Consider the following 25,083-nt stretch of genomic DNA (forward strand, 5'->3'; position numbering starts at 1 on the left):
TAGCCTCAATGTCACATGTCAACACGACTGAACACAGACACGGGATGACTTATGACTCACCATAAGCATGGTCAATGTCATGTTCAACCAAAATCTTTTATAGGACAGATCTCATACTCTAATAACCACACAATAGACATCTCCAGTTGACTTGCCTGTCAAGCTAACCCTAGCCAATCAGAACTTTCTAAAAATCACTTGAACAGATAATTTTTCTTATTGACCCAGAAACAATCAAGCTCACTAGTTTTTGTAAATCATAATAGATAAGAATTTTATTCGATAATAAGGTGGTACTGATGATGTATTATCTTAGACTATAAAATATGATACACACACGTGCATACATGCATCATCATGTTCTAGAGCATTAATATAAAACCACCATGTGTCAACCATGTGCATGCCAAGCCCTACACCAAGCACCCGTTTGTGACAGCCTATTAGCGTTTGAAACCATGACCTAGGGAGATAATAAAAGATTTCAACAATAGCATTATAACCATAGCAACAAATACTGGTCTCAGCTATATCTTGGCACAGAAAATCCTTGCGATAATAAAGGTTTAATTAAGAAATCTTGGGAAGATCTCAGGGGTTAAAAAAATAAAATATAAAAATAGCATAAACAAGTAATAAAATAACATGTTTAAATAATAAAATACACATAAATAAAAGAAGTACGTAAAAAAACAAAAAGAAGAAAAAAAATTTAAGATATATAAAAGAAAACATAACTGAAAATATAGTGATATTATTGCAATAATATCACTGTAAAATAATTTTTGCAAATATTGCCAATAATTTCAATATATCAGCAATGTCTGTGGCGATGATTATAACTTGAGGATTTATAGCACATTTCCTTCTCCTAAAGTGCAAAACTTTTGGTTTCATAACTCTAATCTTTAAGAAGAGTAGAATTGAAAATTCTCAAAGTTTTACAAGAGCTCTTTACAAATTACTCTTTCTGAACTACCAATACGCCAGAACGGGTAATTGGAAACAAAAGAGGTAATTGACGTGGGGTACATCACTAACTCAAAAAGGACTAAATCTCTGAAATTCTGAATGTATAAAACTTGTAAAGATTGTTTTCTGGGTAAAATTATAAAAAATTCAAAATGTGTTGAGTTTTAATGTCAAAAGCGTAAATTGTGGATACCTGTTCAGGAGAACTCATCATAATGATCTCAAGTGCTTCATTCCAATCAGATGGTCCACTTGCAGAAGCCACTGGCCGGACCAGGACATGTCTATCCATATGAGCCTCAAAATGCCCATTGCTAGCTCTGGCACTGTTGAATAAAAATAATAGATAGAAATAAATAAGAAAATTAAATAACAACATGATGGAAAGTATAAAGACATCTCGGAAAGGGGAAATAAGTACAGATCAAAAGATCATGAGATACCTAGTTAAGAATGGAGCAGCGACCGACCTTGATAATACTTCTCCACTTTGCTCCGCTACCTCAAGCCTACATGCATCAGGATATTTAGCACAACTGATATTTTAGCCGACAATAAGGACACATCTTTTAATCCAAAACAAGAAATAACCTTAGAATGAAACAGTACAAGGACATAGGCTTTTCAGTAGGTACAGAAAATTTTCTTGAGGTTTCAAATAGAATTCATATTTGGACGTGTACAAAGTGAATGAAGGTTTAGCCAATACCTATTGTCAAAATGTAAATTCAAAATCCTATCAACAAGATGGATGGACCAAAGAAGGAAAACTCAAAAATATAAACAAGATAAAACAAATTATAAATGCAACAAAAAAACTAAAGGAAAAACAATCTCATGAATGTACCCATTATCTCTGACAGAGCGGCGTATTGCTGCCCGAGCTTCACCAGGTTTTCCTTCTCTTCGCTTGTCCATTTCTCGTGCCTGGCAAAATTCCTTGCTATAAGAGATATTGTTTGAAAAAAGGAAAGATAGAAGTGTACATGGAAGAAGATGAACCTTCCACTTAAATCTATCATCCAGCATGCATTTCTGAGCATCTGATAGCTTACCAACATACCTCCAAACATCCTCACCTGTATATGAAAGCAGATGAAAAATGGATAAGAAATAAAAAGTAACTAAATAACAAAAATCTGCGCAACTTATCAGTTACAGAAAACTTCCCAACTTTTCTGTTATTACATTTAGGAGTACAACTGGGCCTCATATACCCGACTAAACTAACATCCAAAACTAATTAGACTCGATGCATTGCAAGCCTATCCTGATCAACCCATTGGTTCAGGTTGGGGCAGAAATCTATAACCATTTAACAAATAGCTATGTCACAGGGATTTGGCTAGCAGGGTGCCGCACCCGCATCGACGTGACTCGACGCGGGTGCGACACCAGGTGCGGTCAACCTGACCCTGGGTGCATTGACCGCACCCAAGTCATTTGTGTCCAACTTTTTTATTAAAAAAAAAATTGTGTCCAATCTGCAGAGTGAGGGAGCTGAGGCGGCCGAAGGACTCGGTCATGACGCCGGAGTAGGACGTGGACGAGCCAGAGTCGGTGAAGCGCAGCAGGAATTCAATGGAGACGTCGGAGAGGAGGGCGAGGAAGAAGACGAGGAGGAGGGAGGGGATGACCCCAAGCGCCTTGACAGTCGCCGAGATGGAGATGATCCCCGCGCCGATGATGGTCGCCGACAGGTTGAGCACCGCCCCGGGGAACGATGCCCCACCACCACCAGGGTCCACCTGCACCGCGGACGTCGTGGCTCCGTCTCCCCTCGACTTAGGCAGCAGCAGAAGCCTCTCCTCCAGCTTCCCATCCTGCTGAACCGGCGCCATGACCTCTCTCTCTCTCTCTCTCTCTCTCTCTCTCTCTCTCTCTCTCTCTCTCTCTCTCTCTCTCTCTCTCTCTCTCTCTCTGTGTGTATATATATATATATGGTTCCTCGTTTTATTGGGAAAATAGTAGGTAACTGGGGTACCTGTTCTCTGCCGTTTCTTTTTCCAAAATGACCATCGTATGCTTATCGTTGCGAAGACAATCGTGTCTGGATGCTTCTGCCGGTGGACCAACCACGTGGCCTCGTGTGTTTTTTTATGTGGGACCCACGTAGAACGAAGCGATATGATTGGTTTGGTACCCAGCACAAGCCATTACAGATGGTACCGCAGTTTTATGCGAAAGGGGTTTTATGGACATTTTTCTTTACACTTTCCATTCACGGTTCAGTCACAAGACTCACAACTGTCATTGTGATATTGGGTCAGACGGCTCTATGCGCTGGATGAACTTGGATGGAAAAGATGGCCAAGTTAAGAGTCTCATAGATGGGATTTCTTGAACGGCCCAACCTAACGCCTGCCTTGTGTATAGATCCTAACAATACAATTGGGTCGGACAGTTTCGTGGGGTCTTTTTTTTTTTAAGACCAGCAAGGGTTAAGCAGAACCACCAGCTATTATTCAACGTACGAATGAGGTTTTGAACATGCAATGTTTCATAGTTGTGCTTGCACCCGTGCCGGGGGAACCTCCGAACCCCCATATATATATATATATATATATATATATATATATATATATATATATATATATATATATATTTTTTTTTTTTTTTTTTTTTTTTGCCGCACCCACACCCAAGGTTTTTTAAAGTGCCGCACCCCCGCACCCGCAACGGCACCCATGTGACAGACAAATAGTGAGGTCTTACACAAGGAAAATACAAATGTGATCCATTTTTATACCCAATCCAACCCAAACCCTTCCAGAGACAACCAGAACCCAAACCATTTTTAAACCAATAGTCTCACTAGTGGAAATAGTCTCACTAAATATCTTTAAATTACTATTAAATTGATTTTAAATCATCATATGATATGTTTTAAAACATGAAAAAACTTCATGCTTATGTTTGAGAAAATGTATCCAACAATATCGTGAGAAATCATCTACAAAAATCACATAGTAAGCAAAACCACCTTTGGATATGACAGGTGCCGGTCCCCAAACATCCGAGTGAATAATTTCAAAAGGTTTAATACTAAACATAGTTCTTGGTTCAAAAGGTATACTTCTCATTTTTCCAAGAATACAATCATTACAAGATAAAGAATTTTTACAAAGATCTTTAACAAAATGTAGATAGGATAACTTGGTAATGTTGGGATGACCAAGTCTCTTGTGCCAAACATTTATGTCTTTATGTTGGGCCACATTACAAAAGGTGTTTTTAGGAATTTGAAGAAAGTCCACATAGTACAAGTCTCCTTTCCTAGAGCCTTCCCCAATCAATCTCCCGGACCGGTGATCCTGTATTAAACATTTATTAGATGAGAATTGAATGTTACACCCAAGGTCCGTGAGTTGAGAAACGGAAAGCAAGTTTAAATTTAATTTTGGTATAAGTCTAATTTTTGGAATAAAGAAGTTTTGGGTTTTAAAATTTCCAATTCCCTTAATTTCTAGAGAAGTACCATCCGCGGTCGAAACAAAAGAAGGTGACACATTTTTAGAATACTCGGAAAGAGATGAAATGGTTGGGGTCATATGAAAGGAAGCACCTGAATCTAAGAGCCAAGAAGTTTTACCTGGAGGAGAAGAGGTGGATACGGCGGCACCGGAAATAGCTCCCTTTAGAAGAGGTTGAAGAGCCTTCACAATTTGATTGAGAGATAGAGCTTCTTTTGAAGATTCCTCTTTGGATGGTTGAGATGTAGTTGTCATTGCTAGAAGTTTCTTCCATTTTGGGCAAACCGGTTTGATATGACCCGGTTCTTTGCAAAAGTGACACAAGATTTTGCTATAATCTCTACTTCCTCCTTGATTTTGATTCTTAAAATGAGGAGGTCTATATGTTCTTAAATTGTTACCGGGTCTAGAAACGGCATTAACACCATCACATTCTTCTTGATTTGTGGACATTGCAAGCACACTAGGATTTTGCTTGCTAATGCCCATACGGGTTTCCTCTCCACTTAATTTAGTTAAGATATCTTCAAGAGAAGGAGAGGTAAAAGAGGATAGGAGATAAGATCTTATTTGCTCAAACTCGGGCCTTAGCCCATTCAAAAAATTAAAGAATCGGTCTTCTTCTAATTGCTTATGACGAAGCTCTATGGCTTCTCCACTCCACTTGGGTTCAAGCATGGCAAACTCATCCCAAATTGAAGAGAGTTCTGCAAAATACTCTCTTATAGACATATCACCTTGAACAAGAGTTAACGCTCTCTTTTGAAGATAATACTTATGGGACAAGTCCCTAGAAGTATACATCTTCTCAAGATACTCCCACGCTTGAGAAGCCTTTTTAAACTTTATAATGTTGGCATTAATCCTTGTCTCAACGGAAGAGAAAATCCAAGACAAGATCTTAAAATTCTTCATTTCCCATTGCTCATGTTTCCTACTATATTCCTCAAGAGCATTAGTTCTTTCATCTCCCTCAAGGATTTTGATTTCTCCTTCTTTAACCAAAGTAATTTTAGGCTCGGGTTCTGGAATCGAGCCTTGAATGTAACCCCAAAGCCCTTTCCCTTTGATGTGAGCTTCCATATTTCCGGCCCACACATGATAATTTGAGCCATTTAGCTTGAAACCAAGAGAAAAATGGGAGTCTTTCTCACCCATTAGAGAGGAAAGAAGAAAGAAAAGAATACGTACCACAATAAGATTTTAAATCTTTCTTGTTGTAGTAATCTTCTAAAATATTGAATGAAGAAGAGCCTCCACTCCAATCACCAAAAAGTTGAAGGCACGTTTTTCGAGGCACTTGATATTGAGAAGAATCACACCAATTTCTTTCTCCAAACAACCTTGCTTTGATACCATGTGAAAATCTCTACAAAAAGAGATTGTGTGTAACACCACAATACAAGAAATACAAAGAGTGCACAAAGGTACAAAGGAGAACACTCACAAGTGCACGAAGGCACGGATACACATGCACAACAGCATGAAACAAAATGAACTTCAATTCATAAGTTCCCAAGAGGGGCTTTACAATATTGCATATGCACTCACAAAAAAGAATATGTTTACAAGGGCCACTAAGGCCTATTTATAATGCAAAAAGAAGCCACAGGTGCAACTCAATATGACTCTTGGAGCTGCACCCAACGGTCACATTTGTGACTGTTGGGGCAGCTCCAACAGCTATATGGAGTTGTCTCTTTCACAACAGTCAAAAAGAAAAAAAAGTGTAAAAAGCAAAAGTAAATAAAAAAAGAAAAAGTAAAAATGTTAGCTCATTAGGGTGGGTGACACCTATTGAGTAAAAGGACTGAAATACCCCTGATGGGTATTTCAGTTTACAGTTAAAAGAGACATAATATTTTAACAGACTTATCTTAACACTCCCACTCAAGCTGGAGCATAGATATCAATCATGCTCAGCTTGCCGCAACATTTTGAGAAACTGGACCTGGCAAGAGGCTTTGTAAAAATATTTGCATCTTGATCCTCAGAGATTACATGTTTGGTAGAGATATGTCCAGCTCGAACCATATCTCTTATGTAGTGACAGTCAACTTCAGTATGTTTTGTCCTCTCATGAAATACTAGATTATTGGCTATATATGTAGCCGTCTTGTTATCAAGCATCATCACCACAGGAGATGAAACCTTCACTTGAAGATCAGATCAATTCAGTTGCCATTTGGGCCATAGCCCTATATTCTGATTCGGCACTCTACCTAGCAACCACGGTTTGCTTGTTGCTTCTCCAAGAAATTAAGTTACCTCCCACAAATACACAGAATCCTGTGGTAGATTTTTTATCCTCTACAGACCCATCATAATCAGCATCAGAGTAAGCAACTACCTCCAAGGTACCCCCTTTCTTGAATAATAACCATTTTTCAGGGAAAGATTTTAAGTACCTGAGTATCATCATTATAGCATGCCAGTGCACCTCAGTCGGTTTGTCCATGAATTGGCTAACCTTGCTTACAGCCAAAGCAATATTAGGTCTAGTCACTGTCACATATAGTAACTTCTCTACCAATGAGTGATAGCTCCTGCTATCAACAGGTTTTGACCCCTCATCTAATAAATGAACTTTGTGATCCATGAGAATATTTGTTGGTTTAGCTCCCAACATTTTTGTCTCTTTTAATAAATCAAGAACATACTTCCGTTGAGACAAAACCGCGCCCTCACTGCTCCTGGCCACTTCTATGCCTAGAAAGTATCTAAGTGAACCAAAGTCTTTTGTAAAAAAATGTTTTTGAAGATGAGCCTTTGTAGCTGCAATATCTTTCATGTTATCTCCTGTAAGGATAATGCCATCCACATATACCACCATAACGACTAGGCCTGAGTTAGTTTTCTTAATAAATAATGTGTGGTCTGATGCTGACCTATTAAAACCAAACTTTGACATCACATCAAACAACTTTTGAAACCATGCACTAGGACTTTGCTTTAGACCATATATCGTCTTTCTTAATTTGCACACCTTCTGACACTCCCCCTCAACCTCGAACGCAGGAGGTTGTTGCATGTATACTGTCTCAGACAGATCACCATATAGGAATGCATTTTTCACATCTAGTTGACACAAACTCCATCCATGGTGAACAACTACTGAGAGAACAAGAAGGATGGTGCCCATCCGTGCGACGAGAAAAAATGTCTCAAAGAAATCAACATCATATGTCTGAGTATAACATTTTGCTACTAACCTGGCCTTGTATCTTTCAATTGAACCATCTGAAATGTACTTAATGGTATATACTCATTTGCATCCAACAATGTATGCATCCAATGAGGGATCAACAACGTCCCATGTCTGTTGAGACAGTAAAGCATTCATTTCATCTTGCATAGCCTGCTTCCACCTGCTATCGAGTACTGCCTTTTGATAACTCAGAGGAATAGTTTCAGCAGATAAGGCTGAAATAAATGCATTCATCTGATTACCAATTCTGGCATCTAACACAAACTGAGACATAGGATATAAGGTACATTGTCGTGTCTCCTTTCGTAGAGCGTGTTATCATCAACATGAATGCCATTGCTATCAGGAGCACTCACCTCAGGAGAAGAAAAGGATAGAGACACTGGAGGAGGTGGAGCTCTATGCACATACACCAATGGAGGATTGTGAAACCGTAAGGCAGGTGGAGTTGGATTTGGTAATAGGGGCACCGATTCCAAAGGAAAATGAGGAATAGGAAGAGGAAAGGAGTCATCTTGATCAGCTTGCAACTGAGCATCAGTACTGGAATAATATGGAAGAGACTCCAAGAAGGATACATCTGCACTGACATAGTCCCGACGGGAAATCGGATCATAACATCGATACCCCTTTTGATTTTTTGGATAGCCTATAAACATACACTTAGTGGCTTGAGTGGCTAATTTATCACGGTCAGGTCTGAGTCTGTGCACAAAACAAATGCACCCAAATACCTTGGGCGAAAGAGAGAAAAGAGGTACATTAGGATATAGGATTTGCAAAGGAATTTGGTCTTCCACGGATGATGAAGGCATGCGGTTGATCAAATAACAAGTTGTGATAACCGTATCACCCGAATATGAAGCAAGAACATTGGATTGAATCATAAGAATGCGGGTTACATCAAGAAGATGCCTGTGTTTTCGCTCAGCCACCCCATTTTGTTGGGAAGTATAAGCACAAGTGGTTTGAGGTTGAATGCCATGGTCTCAATAAAATTGTAACAGTGCTTTGGTTTTAAACTCAAGGGCATTATTAGTGCGGATAATCTTGACAACAGATTCAAACTGAGTTTTTATTTCAATAACTAATGATTTAAGGATACTAGGAACTTCAAATCTTTCTTTTATTAAGAACACCCAAGACAACTTAGAAAAATCATCGACAATAACAAGATAATAACGACATTAGGTCCTGGTAGGAATATTACTAGGACCCCATACATCCGCATGAAGAAATTCAAAGACCTTATGACTGGACTAACTCTGACTAGAAGGAAACGAACTCCGATGATGCTTGCCCAACTGACATGCTTCACACTAGACTGATGTAGTAGATGGAATTTGAGGAATGACATGACGAAGCTTCGACAATGAAGGATATCCGAGACAACGATGCCACTGAACAGGACTCGAGGAAGAATCGACTACAACATAAATGTTTCCCACAGGGTGATGTAGATAGTAGACTCCATTTGTTTCATAGCCTCCACCAATCTTCTTCCCCGTCAGCAAATCCTGCACAATGACAGCACACAGGATCAAATAGCACTCTACAATTTAGCTCTTTTGTAAGGCAACTCACTGAGAGTAAACTTTGAGGAAATAAAGGAGCATGAAGGACATTTTTCAACTGCAAAGAAGAGGATATAGAGACATTTCCCTGACCGATAACCAGGGAGGAACTCCCATCAGCTAATGAGACTCCCCGATGTGCAGTAATAGTCTTTAAATCTGAAAATTTTTGAGAGTTTCCACATAGATGTCTAGATGCATCAGAGTCAATAATCCACTTACTATCATGGGGAGAAAGATTATCTCCGGTAGAGTAGGCCACACGAGCTACAGGAGAAGAGGAACTTGAAGGACGATGAAAGACCAGCTCCTCATATTCTGCACGGCTAAGAGTGATAGATTCACTAGGAAAATTGGTTTCATGCTCCACCTCTAGTTTTGTAGCATTAGCTTTTGGAACATTTGGCTTCAATGGAGAAAATGTAGGTCATCCATGTTTATCCCAACAACGATCTTCTAAATGTCCTGATTTTCCACAATAGGTACATTGGAGTTTACCTCTACCTCTCATACCTCTTCCACGACCTCTGCCTCTAACATTCATAGTATTTCTTCGTCCATAACTAGATGGAACAGCTAAAGCAGATGACTGAGATGTAGGTTGAGATTGTGGAAGAAAGATGGCAAGTCTACTCAATCGATTGTATGCATCAACAAGAGTAGGAACATTAGACCCAGTCAACATTTGGACTTTTGCAACTGAGAACTCTGACGATAGGCATGTGAGGAACCAAGCAAGTTCTTGATGATCTTTTTGTTTTGAGCAACACAAAGGCATATGAGCATTCAATCTTTCAAAGGCAGCCTAGTATTGGGCCAAGGATTGATCACCTTGTTATAAATTATATATTTCATGTTCAACTTGGAGAATACGACTCACATTAGTCTCTTGAGAGTACGTATCTCGAAGAGTGTCCCACATCGGTTTAGTCGTATTGTAATAAATTAAGCCATCTGCAATATGAGATTCAATGTTATTCATGATCCATGACATAACAATGTCATTATCTTCTTCCCAAGTATTATATTTTCCTGTTTTATCATTCGGTTCAGATTCCAACAGAATATGTTTTCTATGATGTCCAGACACGGACATCATAAATGTTCTGGACCACCTTGCATAGTTTGTTTCATTTAATTTCACGGAAGAACCATATGAAAAATGATTGGTGAAGGCTTTATAATTCCCAATAGCCTCATTCTTATAATCAGATTTTTGAACTTCACCCATAATGAATAACACGAACTAAGGAGCCACAACCAATATCGCTATTGCAATAGATGTCCACGTGCACACAAAAAAATTTGTCACAGTTCGTAAATGATCTGCTCCACAATATACAGATCCACTATGGTGATTTGCCTTCACCACGACACCCAGATCTGTGATCAGATCTGAACCAACCAGGACATAAGATAAAACCATATGCAGATCCACGGTACATATGATCAAAAAAAAAACTTACGATATAAGCTTTTTAATCTTCACAGCAACCTGAACATACGATCAGATCCAAAAGAATATGCAAATCCACGACTATATAAGAATCCTTTTTTTTTTCGACAACCAGAACATACAAAAAAAAATGACGATATAAGATTTTTAATCTTCACAGCAACCTGAACATACGATTAGATCCAAAAGAATATGCAAATCCACAACGATATATGAATCCTTTTTTTTCGACAACCAGAACATTAAAAAAATTCTGACCCACGACAAATCTGGTTGTCACCCTCTTCACGACGTCATTACTGCACCCGTACCTGTATCCACCAGATTTGGTCGACCGAAACCCATATTTCCACCACGACTTTTAGATCTGATTACAGATCTGAGTCATGACTTTTGTCAGACTACAGATCCGTTATCAAATTTGTACCACTTGGTTCCAAAAAAAATATTGACCGAACACACCTTAGATCCGATCCCCTTCACGCGATCTGGTACCCTTCACGCAAGCTTTGGCGTAGACCCCAAAATCACGCTCCCAAGGCCGATGGCTCTAATACCATGTAGAAAGAGAGAGAGAGAGAGAGACGTCTTAATCATATTTAGGTCTAATCTCCTTTAGTTTAAATAGAGATTAGCCAAAAGAATAAATTTACATATGGGTCCCTCATTATTTAGAAAATACCAAAACAGCCTTAAGTATAAATAAAACTTTAAGAGGTCGACTTATCTTAACAGTAATTTTTACAAGATTTTCAATTTACAAGTGTTCATAGTAGAGTTTGTTAATAATATAAACTTGCTAAAAGGATAAACATCAGACCCGACTAAAAAAAAAAGGCCGTGACCGCAATCACCCATACTAGTCTATAATTTCAGTGATACCTAACCTGAAGCTGAACCAGTCAGATTTCGGTCGGATAATTTTATATTTGACAGCTTACTGTATTCCAAATATTTGCATGAGATATATGTTTATCCATTTGACCTTTGATGATAAAATAATTTATCTTGTGTTCTTTGATAAAGAAATAAGTATTGAGGCCATTTTAATCATTTTGTTTTACTAAACAATGTTCAACTAAGTGATTTTAGGACCTAGAATGTCTCTGAAACAAACATGTTAAATACACGAGTAAATGCAATAACCAATAGTAGGTTGTTCGCTGTAAATACCAGATAACTTGGGTGTATTGCAAATTACTGTAAAAGTTAGAATCATTGCATTCAAGAGAAACAACTCTCCCCTTGACCCCAAATCTTGTATAACGACATCTTATGTGATGCCATAATACAGACTGATAGCCAGACTAATAACAATAATATGACTAATAAGAACAATAACAATGATGATGGTGATGATAATAATGACAATGACAAAGATAGTTATAATAGAACCACATTTTCTTTGAACCCACTAATATCACCTCTCATCTTATATACACCATACACACCTTAATATTGCTTACACAATGTAATGAATGAAAAACATGTTAATTCTCCAAAAAAACTCTAGCTAGTACCATCGTTAAAAATTGTCATGCCATACCCATCCAATCATGGAAAAGACTGGAATACCTTCAAGCAAGTGAAAAGGAATTAAATAAAGACATGTTTTTGTAATGTCAAGAAAAACAAAAGATGCCCTTAGTGCATATAATACCATTATAGATTAGAAAACAATCACAGTATCAAACTGCCCCATTATAAAGATTCTTGAGCATTACATAGTTAACAGAGAAACAATGGTACAGAAATTGTATCATTAGGGGCAATGCCTGTAAGAGAGATATGGTTCCAACTCTTTCAACTGATATCAACTATTTTGAAGAACCCCAACTACGGACAGTTGCTTCCATTGAACCCTCATATCAGCAGTTGTTTCACTAATCAGTGAGAGCTAGCCAAATATAAGAATAGAAACTTATCTCGTTTAATCAAACTTTGAATTTGTCACATAGATAAGATACCAATCCAAGGACCACAATTGATTTTGAATCGGACGAGATATAACCTAATCACCTAGCAACAGCAACTAATGCTTCAGAGGCATCAAGAGAAAGAGATCATCTACTCCCGTAAATGCTTAAGCAGAATGTGAACTCATCATGAGAAAAGCCATGTGTCAACACTGTATCACAACTTTTGTATTTGGAAAACAAAGGCAAAATACCGAATCATAATCCGAATGCAGAGAAGACAATACCAAGGATTTTGTATGCAGTTGCCATTGTATTCAATGCCGCCTTCCTGATTTCACCATCGCGTTCAGATGTCAAACTGGCAACAAGTTGCAAGGATTTAAGTTGCCCGCTAATCTGGCAAAAATACAAATATTACTAACCACAGCAATGAACTACTGAGCAAGTCAAATCAAAAACTCCCTTCCTACCTCTGTCCCATGGCAATCAATCATGTATCCAATAAGATCTACACATTCAATTCTGGCCCGATTGTTTTTGGAACGTAGTCCCTCCAAAACATATGGAAAAAACTTAGAGGCTGGATATATGCATGCAATTTGCTTTGTCAGACCACGCATTTTTTCCCGTACTTTTTCAATGTTGTGTCCAGACTGTTAAAAAATGAAAGAGAAAATAAATGGAAAGGAAAAAGAGTATGTAGAATGCAGTAAAACATCAATCAGTTATAAAATCCAGAGACCATTCCACATTGTATATCTTATTATTAACGATAAATTTAAACAGGAAAATAGAAAGTAAAATGTGCAAGGTCAAATCTGGGACCAAGAGCACTAGAAGAGGTTGCACAGATTTGAACTTGTACTTCTATGAACCCACAAAGGATAATATGCTCGAAAAGGAAAGGAAAAAATGAAGCATAATAGAACAAAAGATATGACCACTTATACTTTCTCAGGCAAACCTTTTCTATTAAGCATGGAAGAAATATAGAAGCTTCAGCTTCAGTTAAGGTATAGCCATCATTCTTCAAGGCATCAATAAACTCTGGTAGAAACTCCAGCACCTGTCAAATTTCTCAACTGGTAAATATCCAAGACACTTAAGAGCACAAACAACCCTGGAAAAGAGAGTTCAAACATTGAACAGCTACCTTTAGTAAGCACGTTGTATTCGACTCGCAAAACCTTAAAACAACCCACTTCAAAAGGATATCCACCATTTCCAATATTTCTTTCCCGATAGATGGGAGGGCCTGTAGATCAACAATGAAAAAAGTAAAAAACAGGTTAAACAAGCTGGGATTTTGACAAACTTCTAAAAGAAGATCCAAAATTTTCAAGAAAAAAAATGTTACCCTTTGCAACATCTCCAGACCATCCACTTGCTTCTTGAAGTCTGTGCTCAGTAACCTTCGGTGCAAATCTTCTCTAAAATACTTCATCATGTCAACCTGCAGGAATATGCCATGACATCAACTTGAATGACATTTTATTTTACAAAATAAAAAGAGAAGATATAAAAAAGGATCAGTTACAAACTTCCAAATCTTGTATCTGCTCCAAACGTAACTCTTCAAACTTATATCTACGGACAATAATCCTCTCTCGGTCCTCCTGCAAGCGTAGCAAGTGTTAGTAATTCATCAAGAGTCTAATACTTTTTAGCAGATCAATGCTTAGGAAACCTTGTTTGAGTCTTTAACAGTGAACAAAGCCTGGCCTTGGGAAGCAAGATCTTGAGCAATCTCTACAGCTTCTGGCCTAGACGTTTTCGTTTGAATGCCCTTCTGTTCCAAGAGTCAAACAGTCAGCACCCAACGAACAACATAAGAATATATATATATATATACATATATATAATATATATAGCAAGACTTTAATTACCGAACCGACAACTCTGCTGCCATGTTTTGATGAGCCACTTGGAGCTGGTTTTACAATCTTTGAACCTGCCCTCGTAAATCCGGAGGACACTGCTTTTGATGAATCAAAAGCCTCTGTGCACCACAGAAGAGCACATATGAACATTGATCATGTGGAAAAATATGAACGCATATGAACATTGATCATGTGGAAAAATAATATCACATGAACATCAATCATGTGGAAAAATATGAACTATTTAAACTACAACCAAGGATATGCATGTGAACCTTGAAGCGCACCTGCAGGTTTTACTCGTTCCAAAACAAGGGTTAAAACAGGACCATGCAGGTCCTTCACTCCCTTAGTCACCTAACAAGAAAAATAAAGTAGTTAGCATTTTTCAGATCTATTATACAATACATACACATATACATACATACATATATATATATATATATATATATATATATATACATATGGTTCCACCTACCCAGGTAGGAGGGAATGGACAGTTTCGATTTCTCAATTATTTTGCTTTCTGCTTTTTTCGAATATGACCTTATGGATGTGTTCAAAATGGTTTGTGCATTAATATTACATTATATTTCAATTTCAATTTAATTTCATAATTTGATGTCCCAAATTATAGCAATTCAGAATTGTTGTTTTATACATACATACACCTGTGTGTGTATAGTTGTGGCCTTGTGTCCTAATTATTGAAAATTACCAAACTGTACCAAGTGAATCCGGATCATGCCCCGCTCCCACATCCTTATCCATGACACAGCTTGGAACATTGAAAATCAGCATTGTCCACACCATATGAACGGTATGAGGAACCAATCTCTCTCTCTCTCTCTCTCTCTCTCTCTCTCTCTCTCTCTCTCTCTCTCTCTCTCTCTATATATATATATATATATATATATATATATAGAGAGAGAGAGAGAGAGAGAGAAAGTGCTAGGTGCGCAGCTACCTGCGCAATTGCGCTGGGCATCTATCAAGCTAGCGCAAAAAACGCTAAAAAATGGTTTTAACAGTTTTTAGTGGCGGTCAAAAAATGCAGCTAAAGGGGCACATTTTTGCCCCTTTTTCACATTTTTTTGTGGCCGTCCATCACAGGGCATGATGGAAGGCCAGCTTGGTTGCACAGCTACCACTCACTATATATATATATATATATATATGTATATATATATATATATATTGGTAATGATAAGGTGCTCCAGGAATACCTACTCCCACCTAATAGAAGCTTTAGATTTTCATATTTTTTTGTTGATCAGACCATATAGATATGATCTATAAGCATTATTTAGTAGAAAACAAGTTTTGGATCATGTGATTATAGCATATATGTATATTTTTTAAGAACTTCAAAAATAAACGACTCACAATGTATCAAAATTTTATGACTTAAAAAAATCTTATTTTTGTGTCCCAAAAACATGATCCAAAGCATGATTCCTATCAAATAAACTATGTTGAGTACATCCAAAGTTTTAATTGAGAAGATACAACCTACAACCATGATTTCTAGTATGTGGGAGTAGGCACTCCCAGAGCACCATAGCATTACTATATATATATATATATATATATCTCTGTGTGTGTGTGTGTGTGGGAGATAGTATTTACTACCCTCGTGAGCAAGGAACCCCCTACTTGGGACTCAAAGGAGGAGGTTGTTTTGACCAAATCTGACCCCATGGATGTGTTCAGCATGGTCAAAGTAGTAGGATTCGACCTTAGGTCATTTTTTATGTAAAAATACAATTTTTTGAGGGTTGAATCATTAAATTGCAGGCCGTACTTTGCAACCTATGAAAAATCCAGCATGCACATCAAAAAACATGATCCAAGGGCCAGTTTCCACCAAAACCCAACATGTAAATCACATTTCGACAGTCAGATGTGCAAAAAAAATTTAAAAACTAACAAAAATAGAGTTTTCTACTAGAGGGTTTCTACCCTTACCCACAAGGGTAGCAACTATTAGCGCCATCCCCCCCCCCCAATCAACACACACCAGAAAAGATCCAAAATCTACAACTAATGATGATCAAACCGCTCTCCTACAATGTTCAAGTGTTTCATCGATCGGATTTTATATATTTATTGTTTCTAATTTATTTAGTAAGAAATATGCTCAAAATGTAGATTTCACGACATCTAGATATGCTTTTCAAAACGTGAAAACTCAATGGCTCACAATACTTTTAAAATTTTACAACACAAATTATAGAGCAGAGGGTAGTAACTCAATGCCTACACCGTTCTGTGCCTACCGCAGCCTAGGGGCTTTTTGAAGGGTTTCTACCCTTACCCAGGAGGATAGCAAATATTAGCCCCCCCCCCCCCCAAACACACACCAAAAAGGATCCAAAATCTACAACTAATGATGATCAAACAGCTCTCCTACAATGTTCAAGTGTTTCATTGATCGGATTTTATATATTTATTGTTTCTAATTTATTTAGTAAGAAATGTTTTTCACGACATTTCTATATACATGTAGATTTCACGACATCTAGATATGTTTCTAATTTATTTAGTAAGAAATCTATATACATGTAGATTTCACGACATCTAGATATGTTTTTCAAAAAGTGAAAACTCAATGGCTCACAATACTTTTAAAATTTTACAACACAAATTATAGAGCAGAGGGTAGTAACTCAATGCCTACACCGGTCCATGCCTACCGCAGCCTACGGGGCTTTTGAAGGGTTCTTTATGTGTTTTTCTCAAATCTGAATGTATAGATGTGTTCTGAGTGCTTGATTTTATAGGAATCGACTCTTGCATCGTCCAATTCCGAAGGGTGGATATGTATGTATGTATATAATCCAAACAAAACAGCAATAGAACTTCTTAGAAAAGTACACATACTGCTTCATTTCCACAAATTCTAATGATCTCAGCCAATGAAGACTCTGCTGATTTTCGAACCTCTGCTGATTTGTCCTAAACAAGCCATACGGAAATACATATTAACTTCCCAACAAAGATCAATGAATAAAATTTATAGATATTAATAGCACAAAATAGGAAGGAAGCGAACTTTTTCCAACCAAGATAGAAAAGTATACCGTCAAGGCAGAAGCTGTTGGCTTCAAAAGGTTCAAAATTTCAGTTGAGTCATTTATCGCAGAAAGCTGCTTTGTTAGCCAATCAAACAGGTCCTTTCGGCCCTCTGCACCAAGCTTAGGATCAACTAAAGCAGATGATATGTAAGGAACCTGTAATGCACCCAAAAAAATGGGCAAAAACTTAAGACAGGAAATCTTGAAAGGTGATAATGCAAATGGACTGTAATCTAAAATTTCTGAGAGTTGAATAAGTGAAAAGGTACCATCTTGTCCAATTGAACTGCAATAACCCAGCAATCTAATGCCTTCAACGTGCATTCCCTCATTAACTTTTTATTGTCACCAAGGCATTTTAGGACATCTGCCAACAATTTCTGCAGAAGGGAAACATATACCACTATTTTTTTTAAATTTGGAAGCAAAATACTTAAAAAAAAATTAATTGTCACTAGATAAAAATGAAACCTTGCTTGATTTCTCAACTTCAGGACCCATGGCAGATGCAATATTACCAATGGTGGCAAGTGTCGCAATGACCAGATTTTTGTTAGTGTCATAAAGACGGCCTCTCAGAGCCCCAAACAGCTCACCTGAAGGGCACATGCAGTATATCATTATAGGATAAATCCATAATACTATTTGAGAAAACATAACATATCCATTCTTATTGAAGAAAGGATGTGATTCAATACCTGTTCCAGTCGGTTGTATGCGTTTATTAGCTTCTTCCACTATTTTATTGACAGACTCAATGGACTCCAATCGAACCTATAAGGTAAATAAACAATTATTCTTAGAAATGCAGATAACAGAACATCGTGTTTCATGAAATAAGGACAGAATTAAATTAATAAATACCTTCCAGTCTGGGCTACCTAAGTTCTTCAACAGATTCGGTGTAATCTTCCCACTGATGTCTTCCCGTGGTAACCCATCGAACCCAGCAGCAGAAGTTGCAGAATTGGAGTCACAGGACTTCACAGTTTTCTTGGGAGGTGAACTTGCACCCTGTTGATAACATGCACCAGAACATAATATGATAATAGAGGTCTTTGAGAAACTCCAAAAGGAATACCAGGCTGAGATTCCAAACCTCGAAAGGATTTTTTTCATATTCAGCATCAAGAGCACTAAGAAGTGCAGGTTTCACATCAGAGACGAACCCTTTGATGTCTGCAGTAAAAAGAGAAGTAAAACAACTGAAAATCAAATACTCTAATGCAATACCAGACAAAGTAAAAAGGTACATGCCCACCTGGGCCAACAAATTTGTGCAACATTCCAATCAGCTTAATGGTTGAATTTCTGGTGGCTGCAGCACTTGACTGCAATCCTGTATCCTTGCAAAAATCTATTAAATCCTGCAGACATATACAAATGAACAAAAAACAAACATGATAAAATCAAAAAAAAGTACAAGTAAAGATATCAAGCAAACAAAATTTACTAATCTTTAACTAGGATTTAACTCACCTTCAATTTTAGGTGTGAGACACCAAAATCTTCAACTGCAGTGACCATCCATGCAATTCCTTCACTTAGAACCTTGGGGTTCTTGTGCTCTTTCATAATTTTGTATAGCTAAAATATGAAATGAAGTATTTCAACAAACATTTTTTAAACTAGCACTAAGAAAAGCAAGAGAAATTTGAATTGCACTTCCAGTAACTTAAGAATGACTGTTCAAGGGGAACAGAGGTTACCCTATCAAAAACAAATCCGGGACCAACTGCTTCAGAAAAAGCAGTTAGGCACTTCATAGCATGGGTACGGGTCTTGATATCAGCAACCCTTTCACTTATCCCTGCAAAGGATATCTACAACATAAAAATACAGTAGAAGCATGCACAGCTACCAGATTACTTCTAGAAGGATGACAATTTGAAGAACTGGTCATCAGCAGCTACAATAGCAGATCACCATTAGAGGCTAACACATACCGAGGATGCACAACACAACACATCTTTTGGGGAATTTTGATACTGTAGAAGCTATATGAGTAATCACTTCAATAACCTGTTGTTGAACCTGTTTGCATCCAGAGCAAATTCAACCATTTGTTTGAATTGATTACAAGAAAAAGTCACTCAACATGAAAGTCCACACAAAGAACATATAATGTACCTGGACATTTTTCTCACCCCATCCAGGAACTGCACACAGCAATCGGATCAAAATTTCTGCCACCTGGTCAAGGTCTGAAAGGCCTTCTACCTCTTGTTTTAGTAAAGATATAGCTGCCAATGATACACTAACATGCATAAGCAAAGTGATCACCAAAAGTTTATCAGATTATATGGAACTTTCTCATGCTACATGGAGATAGAAAATCTAAAGAAAGCTAGTTAGAAGTAATTCATAAGGGTTACAAGCAAATAGACTACCAAACGTATAAAATTACAACCTGCTTGCTATAGAATACCATTCAAAGATATGCTTCCCAAATAACCGATTTTCCACCAAGACTAGTACATTTATGTGAATGATTAAATGCAGGTGTGCACATACAACCATGATTATTTCCATGTTTTCAGAACATGACAATGTCATAAGATTTTCACTAAGAAGATACCAAAGGTATGCCAACAACACAGTATATGGTAATATTAGCAAATTCAATACATCAAAATGTCGAAGCAAAACAGTAAACAAATTATGACAATTTCCTATATAATAGTGAAACTTGTATAAATTCATAGCGAAGATACATGATCTTATGAAAATAACAGAATTTCTCAGTGCAGAACAACATTATCACAAAATATCCCAAAATTGAAATATGAACTCCCATTTATTAATTTCTTCCACATTTAAAGAAAGCCACCATTTTACTTCCCTATTCTTCCAATTTGTTCAGTTCTATATTTTTACATTATAAAATAGATATCAATTATTTTCACTGGAAAACAAATGCTTTGAATCCTTCAAAGAAATTTTTAGAACAAAATGTTGCTGATACGACCGTCATGATAGCAGCATCGCCTGCAGTGCAGCAAACAGAATAGGACAAAATTGAATAAAAGCATTCTGCAATTATAAGGGTTTCGCCTTCAGATTGTAAGGAACAAAATATGTGAGCTCAACAAAAGGCAGATAATAGCAGATCCATGAATATCAAGCACTTATGCAATCAGTTATTATCATTGAAAAAATAGAATAAACTATAGTAGTTGTATTTGCGACCAGACCATGTCCAACCCAACCACTTCAGGATAATGACTAACAACAGCTAACCAAACATAAAGATGTCCAACCCAACCACTTCAGGATAATGACTAACAACAGCTGACCAAACATAAAGATCAATGAAGCATAATTATATACAGATACAGAAAATATTTTCATACATAGCAGCAAAAAGTAGCATATGAAAGATGTTAAATTTCCCACTGCACAATCTGAACAGAGGACCAAGATATCACAACATACATTTCAAAATTTCACTACCATGACATCTCAAATGACGTTACCAACAAATATAACAACGATAACAAAATTACAGAAGAATAAAAAAGGTAACCTTCAAGTCTTTCCTTCCAAACACTACTCTTCAATTGAGAGATTGTATCTGCTTTCAGAACACTTCCCAATCTTCCTTCAATTTCTTCAAGGCTCATCTCCCCTGGCTGAAACAAATAAATGAATAAAAATTATCTTAGCAGGATGGACTTATAAAACAATAATGCAATACCGGACTGCCTCCAGAATAACCATGCAAACAATAGGTTGAACTAATTTACCTCAACATCTTCAACCACAACCAATACAGATCTCTGCTGCCCAGAACCATCCTTCTTACTCGAACCAGTTTTTGCAGGACCAACCTTTTTAACTGGAGCCTAATCAAGCGTCCATAAAAAAAAATCAAATAACAGAAATATGCAAAGGCTATTATTCAAAGTGCATTTAATTAAACACCTAAGAGAGAATATAAGATAGAATCTCACAGTTGCCTGAACTGTCTTTTTTCCAATGAGCATGCTAGCAGCAGATCTTTTAACGTACGAGCTCTGTGCGCCCTGCGGAACAAGCAATTCATATTGTGTTAAAGTTGCCAAACAAACACATTTACCACTAAAAGCCGGATGAAATTATTTCAGTTCCATAAATTGCATCTTAAGGAAGCCAACTCATCGAGATATTGAAAACCTCATGATATAATCACCAAATGTGATAATCCCAATAATTTCGCAAGATTTTCAAAATCTCACTTCATTTTAAATATTGTGTGAGAATATTGCGAATTATCACATATTTAACGCATATAACCAAGGTTGTCCGTATTGTGCCGTATCGTACAATACGTATCATTACTTTTGGGGTTTACGATATGATACACACTCATATCACGATACAAGTGTGTATTGTACTCGTATCGGGTGTATCGTATGATACACCCCTGTATCGTGTTGTATCATATGAAACAAGGTATATCGTATGATACAACGCATACCGTACGAATACAAGGTGTATCGTATGATACAAGGTATATCGTACGATATAAGGCATATCGTATGATACACCTTCATCGCACTTTAAAAAAGGCCAAAAATTATTTTTTTCATTTTGGGTTTTAAATACCTTTTGAGGGCCAACTTCTTCATTTGTCTAGAGGCCATTAGAAGTGCATTTCCATTGTTTTTTCACCTAAAGAAGTGGGTTAAGATAAAAATAAATAAATTTTCACCATTTTTCCACACAAAAAATGGGTAAGGTAAAAAAGTATTTATTATGAGTAAAATTACAAAGCTACTCTCAAAAAAAGTTTGCCTCTGGGGTGATGCCCCCTATAACACTCTGCCAATTTACCGCAAAAATTAAAGATTTATATCAAGGTAGAAATCAGGCTTCACACTCCAACAAAGATGGCATCAGATGATCCGGCATAGCAATGGAACACTAAAGTAACGAGTGAAAACCGATTGAAAATTGAGTGTAACTAGTGTCATAATATTTTTGTTTATGAAGCATGAAAGTATAAGTCCTATGGCATGTTCTTAATTGCATGATATTTAATATTTTGCGTTGTTCTTGCAAGATAGTTGATGTTTGGTGATGTTTTATGCAGCTCATAGAGACATAAATGCTTCATATGTGATTTTATATTTGTATTTTGTGCAATTCATCATTATTTGATGTGATATGATTTTTTTAGAATTTTTTCTGATTTTTTTTATTTTTAATTTTTTTATTAAAAATTTATGATACGTTTACGATATGATACGATACGGTGTTACTATTGGCCCAACCGATACGGGTAACGATACTACTTACAACCTTGCATCTAACAACAAAAATGACAAGTAGAAAGCATTATGTAATGCAAAGAAAACTTCATTTAAAGCAAAGGCATTTAAGCCCTACTTAAAAAATAATATGAAGGCTGCTGATGTGGATTCCAACCATGTGAATAGCCACCTTTCCTTAATGCAGAAAAGAAAGAGGGAAGGACCTCTTAAATAGATGTGGGAGGGGAGGTTTTCCCCCTCCTCAGCATATGGGACTATTTTTTGTCCCTTTACATTGTAAAACTACATTAGTGCTTTACAAAACAATCTATAAAAGCATAGGTTCCTCTCCTCCTTAACCTAGTGTTTTTCATTTATGTGTTCATAATTCTAAAATCTTATAACCCACTCATAAATATTTATATTATTTTATATTATATATTTATTTATAACATTTTCAGTAGACTGATATTTTTCCAAGATTTTCTGATAAAATAAAAAAAAATCTAAATCCCCCAAGATAATCCATTGCCGAGAATGACATTGGTGTCCATGTTATAAACAACCAGATTCTAGCAACTCTAGCATAAGATACAAACCAATCCACCACAAATGCAAGGTTCCTGTAAAAACATTGTGCACACAGAAAAGAAAGAATGTACTTGGATATCAAGGTGACAATCAGTGTTGTGAAAAGCGTTGAGGCGTAGCGAGGCGCTCCACCAAAATCTGAGGCGAGGCATAAGCCTCGAGGCGCAAAGCGTAAGCCTCAAAAAAAAATTTAACTTAAAAAAAACTATAAAAATTATCTAAAATTATAAATAAATAAGAAATGCTTTATTGATGAAGCGTCAACCAACACAAAATAAAAAATCTCAAATAAATACGGAAAAAATATGAGATTAACATGTAAAAGTAACATTAATGCAATAACTTGATATATGTAAGTATCTAAGAAATTAAATATGAGCATTCATTCAATAAAAAACTAACATTAACAACAAAATGCATATTAGCACTAACAACATCATGTCATAATTAGAAAATGCATGTTAACATTAACAACCAAATGTTAATGTGTTTGTCCATAACTCTTCAAAATGAGAGTTTAATATTCACAATTACAACTGAAAGACCCAAAAAACATATAAATGGCCAATAGCTTTATGATATGAATTAAGGCCTAGGCTCTTCTTGTGTCACGTCATCATCAATATTTAAGTCTTCAATATCATCATCTGAAGAATCCATATAAATAGGGTTTTTTTCATCTTCATTCTCTGACTCTTCATCATCTACACTTTCTTCATCCACGTCCTCAATTACTTCTTTTACTTTTCTTTTTCCTTCAATAAAAAATCATATATTAAATATTTATGTTATGTAATTAAAAAAATACATTTATATTCATAGCTACGTAAAAGGAATATAACTTTACCTCGATCTCTTAAAGACATGTTTTCCCTAGAACCACTTTGTGAAACATGAGGTGAAGTGACTTTTTCAATAGGCACATGCTCAATGGCATTTATGTCAAAGTTCGGATTCAACCATGAATCCTCCAACCAATTGGGATCACTTGGCAACACTTGATCTTCTTTCTCCACAATCCACTCATCGTCTGAGTCTATATGATCTAGACATATAGGGTCTTTGATAGCCTTCTTCTTCATATTTCTCTCTCTTAATTTTATATTGTACATTACAAAAACCAATGCATTCATCTTCTCTTGTTCAAGTTTATTCCTTCGTTTTGTATGCACCTATAATTTCAAATAATTGATAATCAAATGTAAGATAATTAAACTTATAAAAATGTATTTCAAAAATAAAATACAAAGTCATTAACCAATGAGAAAGTACTCCAATTCCTCTCACAGCCCGATGCACTGCATGTCAAACTTAGAATTCGAATTGCAAAATTCATCAACTCGGGATTTTCATGCCCAAATGAACTTCACCAATCAGTTGCATTAAAATAAAATAATAAAAAAATGATAAAAACATTAAGAATGTCATAATTAACAAAAACATAAAAAAATATTGACAAATAACAACATAATTGCACACTTACCAGGATTTTTTAATTTTCTTGTTGTAACTGTTAGAAAGTGACTTGAAATACATTGGGTTCAATAATGAACCCATATCTATGCACGTGAAGTGCAAATATACCCATTAAAGGGAAACAACATAAGCACATAATGTGCTAACACATAAAACCCATAAAAAGGGAAAAATATGACATAAAGTCATAAGTTGCATATCATTGAAGAATAATGGAGAAGGG

General features: G+C 36.5%; 1 protein-coding gene across 2 annotated transcripts in view; it reads right to left on the reverse strand.

The window, feature by feature from the left end:
• LOC149822279 (protein MOR1-like) overlaps positions 1–25,083 on the reverse strand; it is a 92,725-nt gene that overhangs the window by 30,122 nt on the left and 37,520 nt on the right. For both annotated transcript variants that reach the window (XM_089980941.1, XM_089980940.1), the window contains exons 16-43: positions 21,513–21,584; positions 21,306–21,404; positions 21,086–21,191; positions 19,690–19,802; positions 19,506–19,593; positions 19,269–19,369; positions 19,039–19,146; positions 18,821–18,926; positions 18,659–18,738; positions 18,424–18,573; positions 18,258–18,333; positions 18,031–18,155; positions 17,829–17,939; positions 17,566–17,715; positions 17,366–17,440; positions 14,770–14,839; positions 14,489–14,601; positions 14,290–14,391; positions 14,144–14,218; positions 13,960–14,055; positions 13,756–13,857; positions 13,567–13,668; positions 13,073–13,255; positions 12,887–12,998; positions 1,975–2,051; positions 1,820–1,899; positions 1,416–1,481; positions 1,166–1,298 (exon numbers count right to left, since the gene is read on the reverse strand). In XM_089980941.1, the coding sequence (XP_089837067.1) occupies positions 1,166–1,298; positions 1,416–1,481; positions 1,820–1,899; positions 1,975–2,051; positions 12,887–12,998; positions 13,073–13,255; positions 13,567–13,668; positions 13,756–13,857; positions 13,960–14,055; positions 14,144–14,218; positions 14,290–14,391; positions 14,489–14,601; positions 14,770–14,839; positions 17,366–17,440; positions 17,566–17,715; positions 17,829–17,939; positions 18,031–18,155; positions 18,258–18,333; positions 18,424–18,573; positions 18,659–18,738; positions 18,821–18,926; positions 19,039–19,146; positions 19,269–19,369; positions 19,506–19,593; positions 19,690–19,802; positions 21,086–21,191; positions 21,306–21,404; positions 21,513–21,584 (2,871 nt within the window). The remainder of the gene's footprint in view (positions 1–1,165; positions 1,299–1,415; positions 1,482–1,819; positions 1,900–1,974; positions 2,052–12,886; positions 12,999–13,072; positions 13,256–13,566; positions 13,669–13,755; positions 13,858–13,959; positions 14,056–14,143; positions 14,219–14,289; positions 14,392–14,488; positions 14,602–14,769; positions 14,840–17,365; positions 17,441–17,565; positions 17,716–17,828; positions 17,940–18,030; positions 18,156–18,257; positions 18,334–18,423; positions 18,574–18,658; positions 18,739–18,820; positions 18,927–19,038; positions 19,147–19,268; positions 19,370–19,505; positions 19,594–19,689; positions 19,803–21,085; positions 21,192–21,305; positions 21,405–21,512; positions 21,585–25,083) is intronic.

This window comes from Nuphar pumila, chromosome 11 (assembly GCF_984573655.1).
Source record: "Nuphar pumila chromosome 11, dmNupPumi1.hap1.1, whole genome shotgun sequence".
Taxonomy (NCBI): domain Eukaryota; kingdom Viridiplantae; phylum Streptophyta; class Magnoliopsida; order Nymphaeales; family Nymphaeaceae; genus Nuphar; species Nuphar pumila.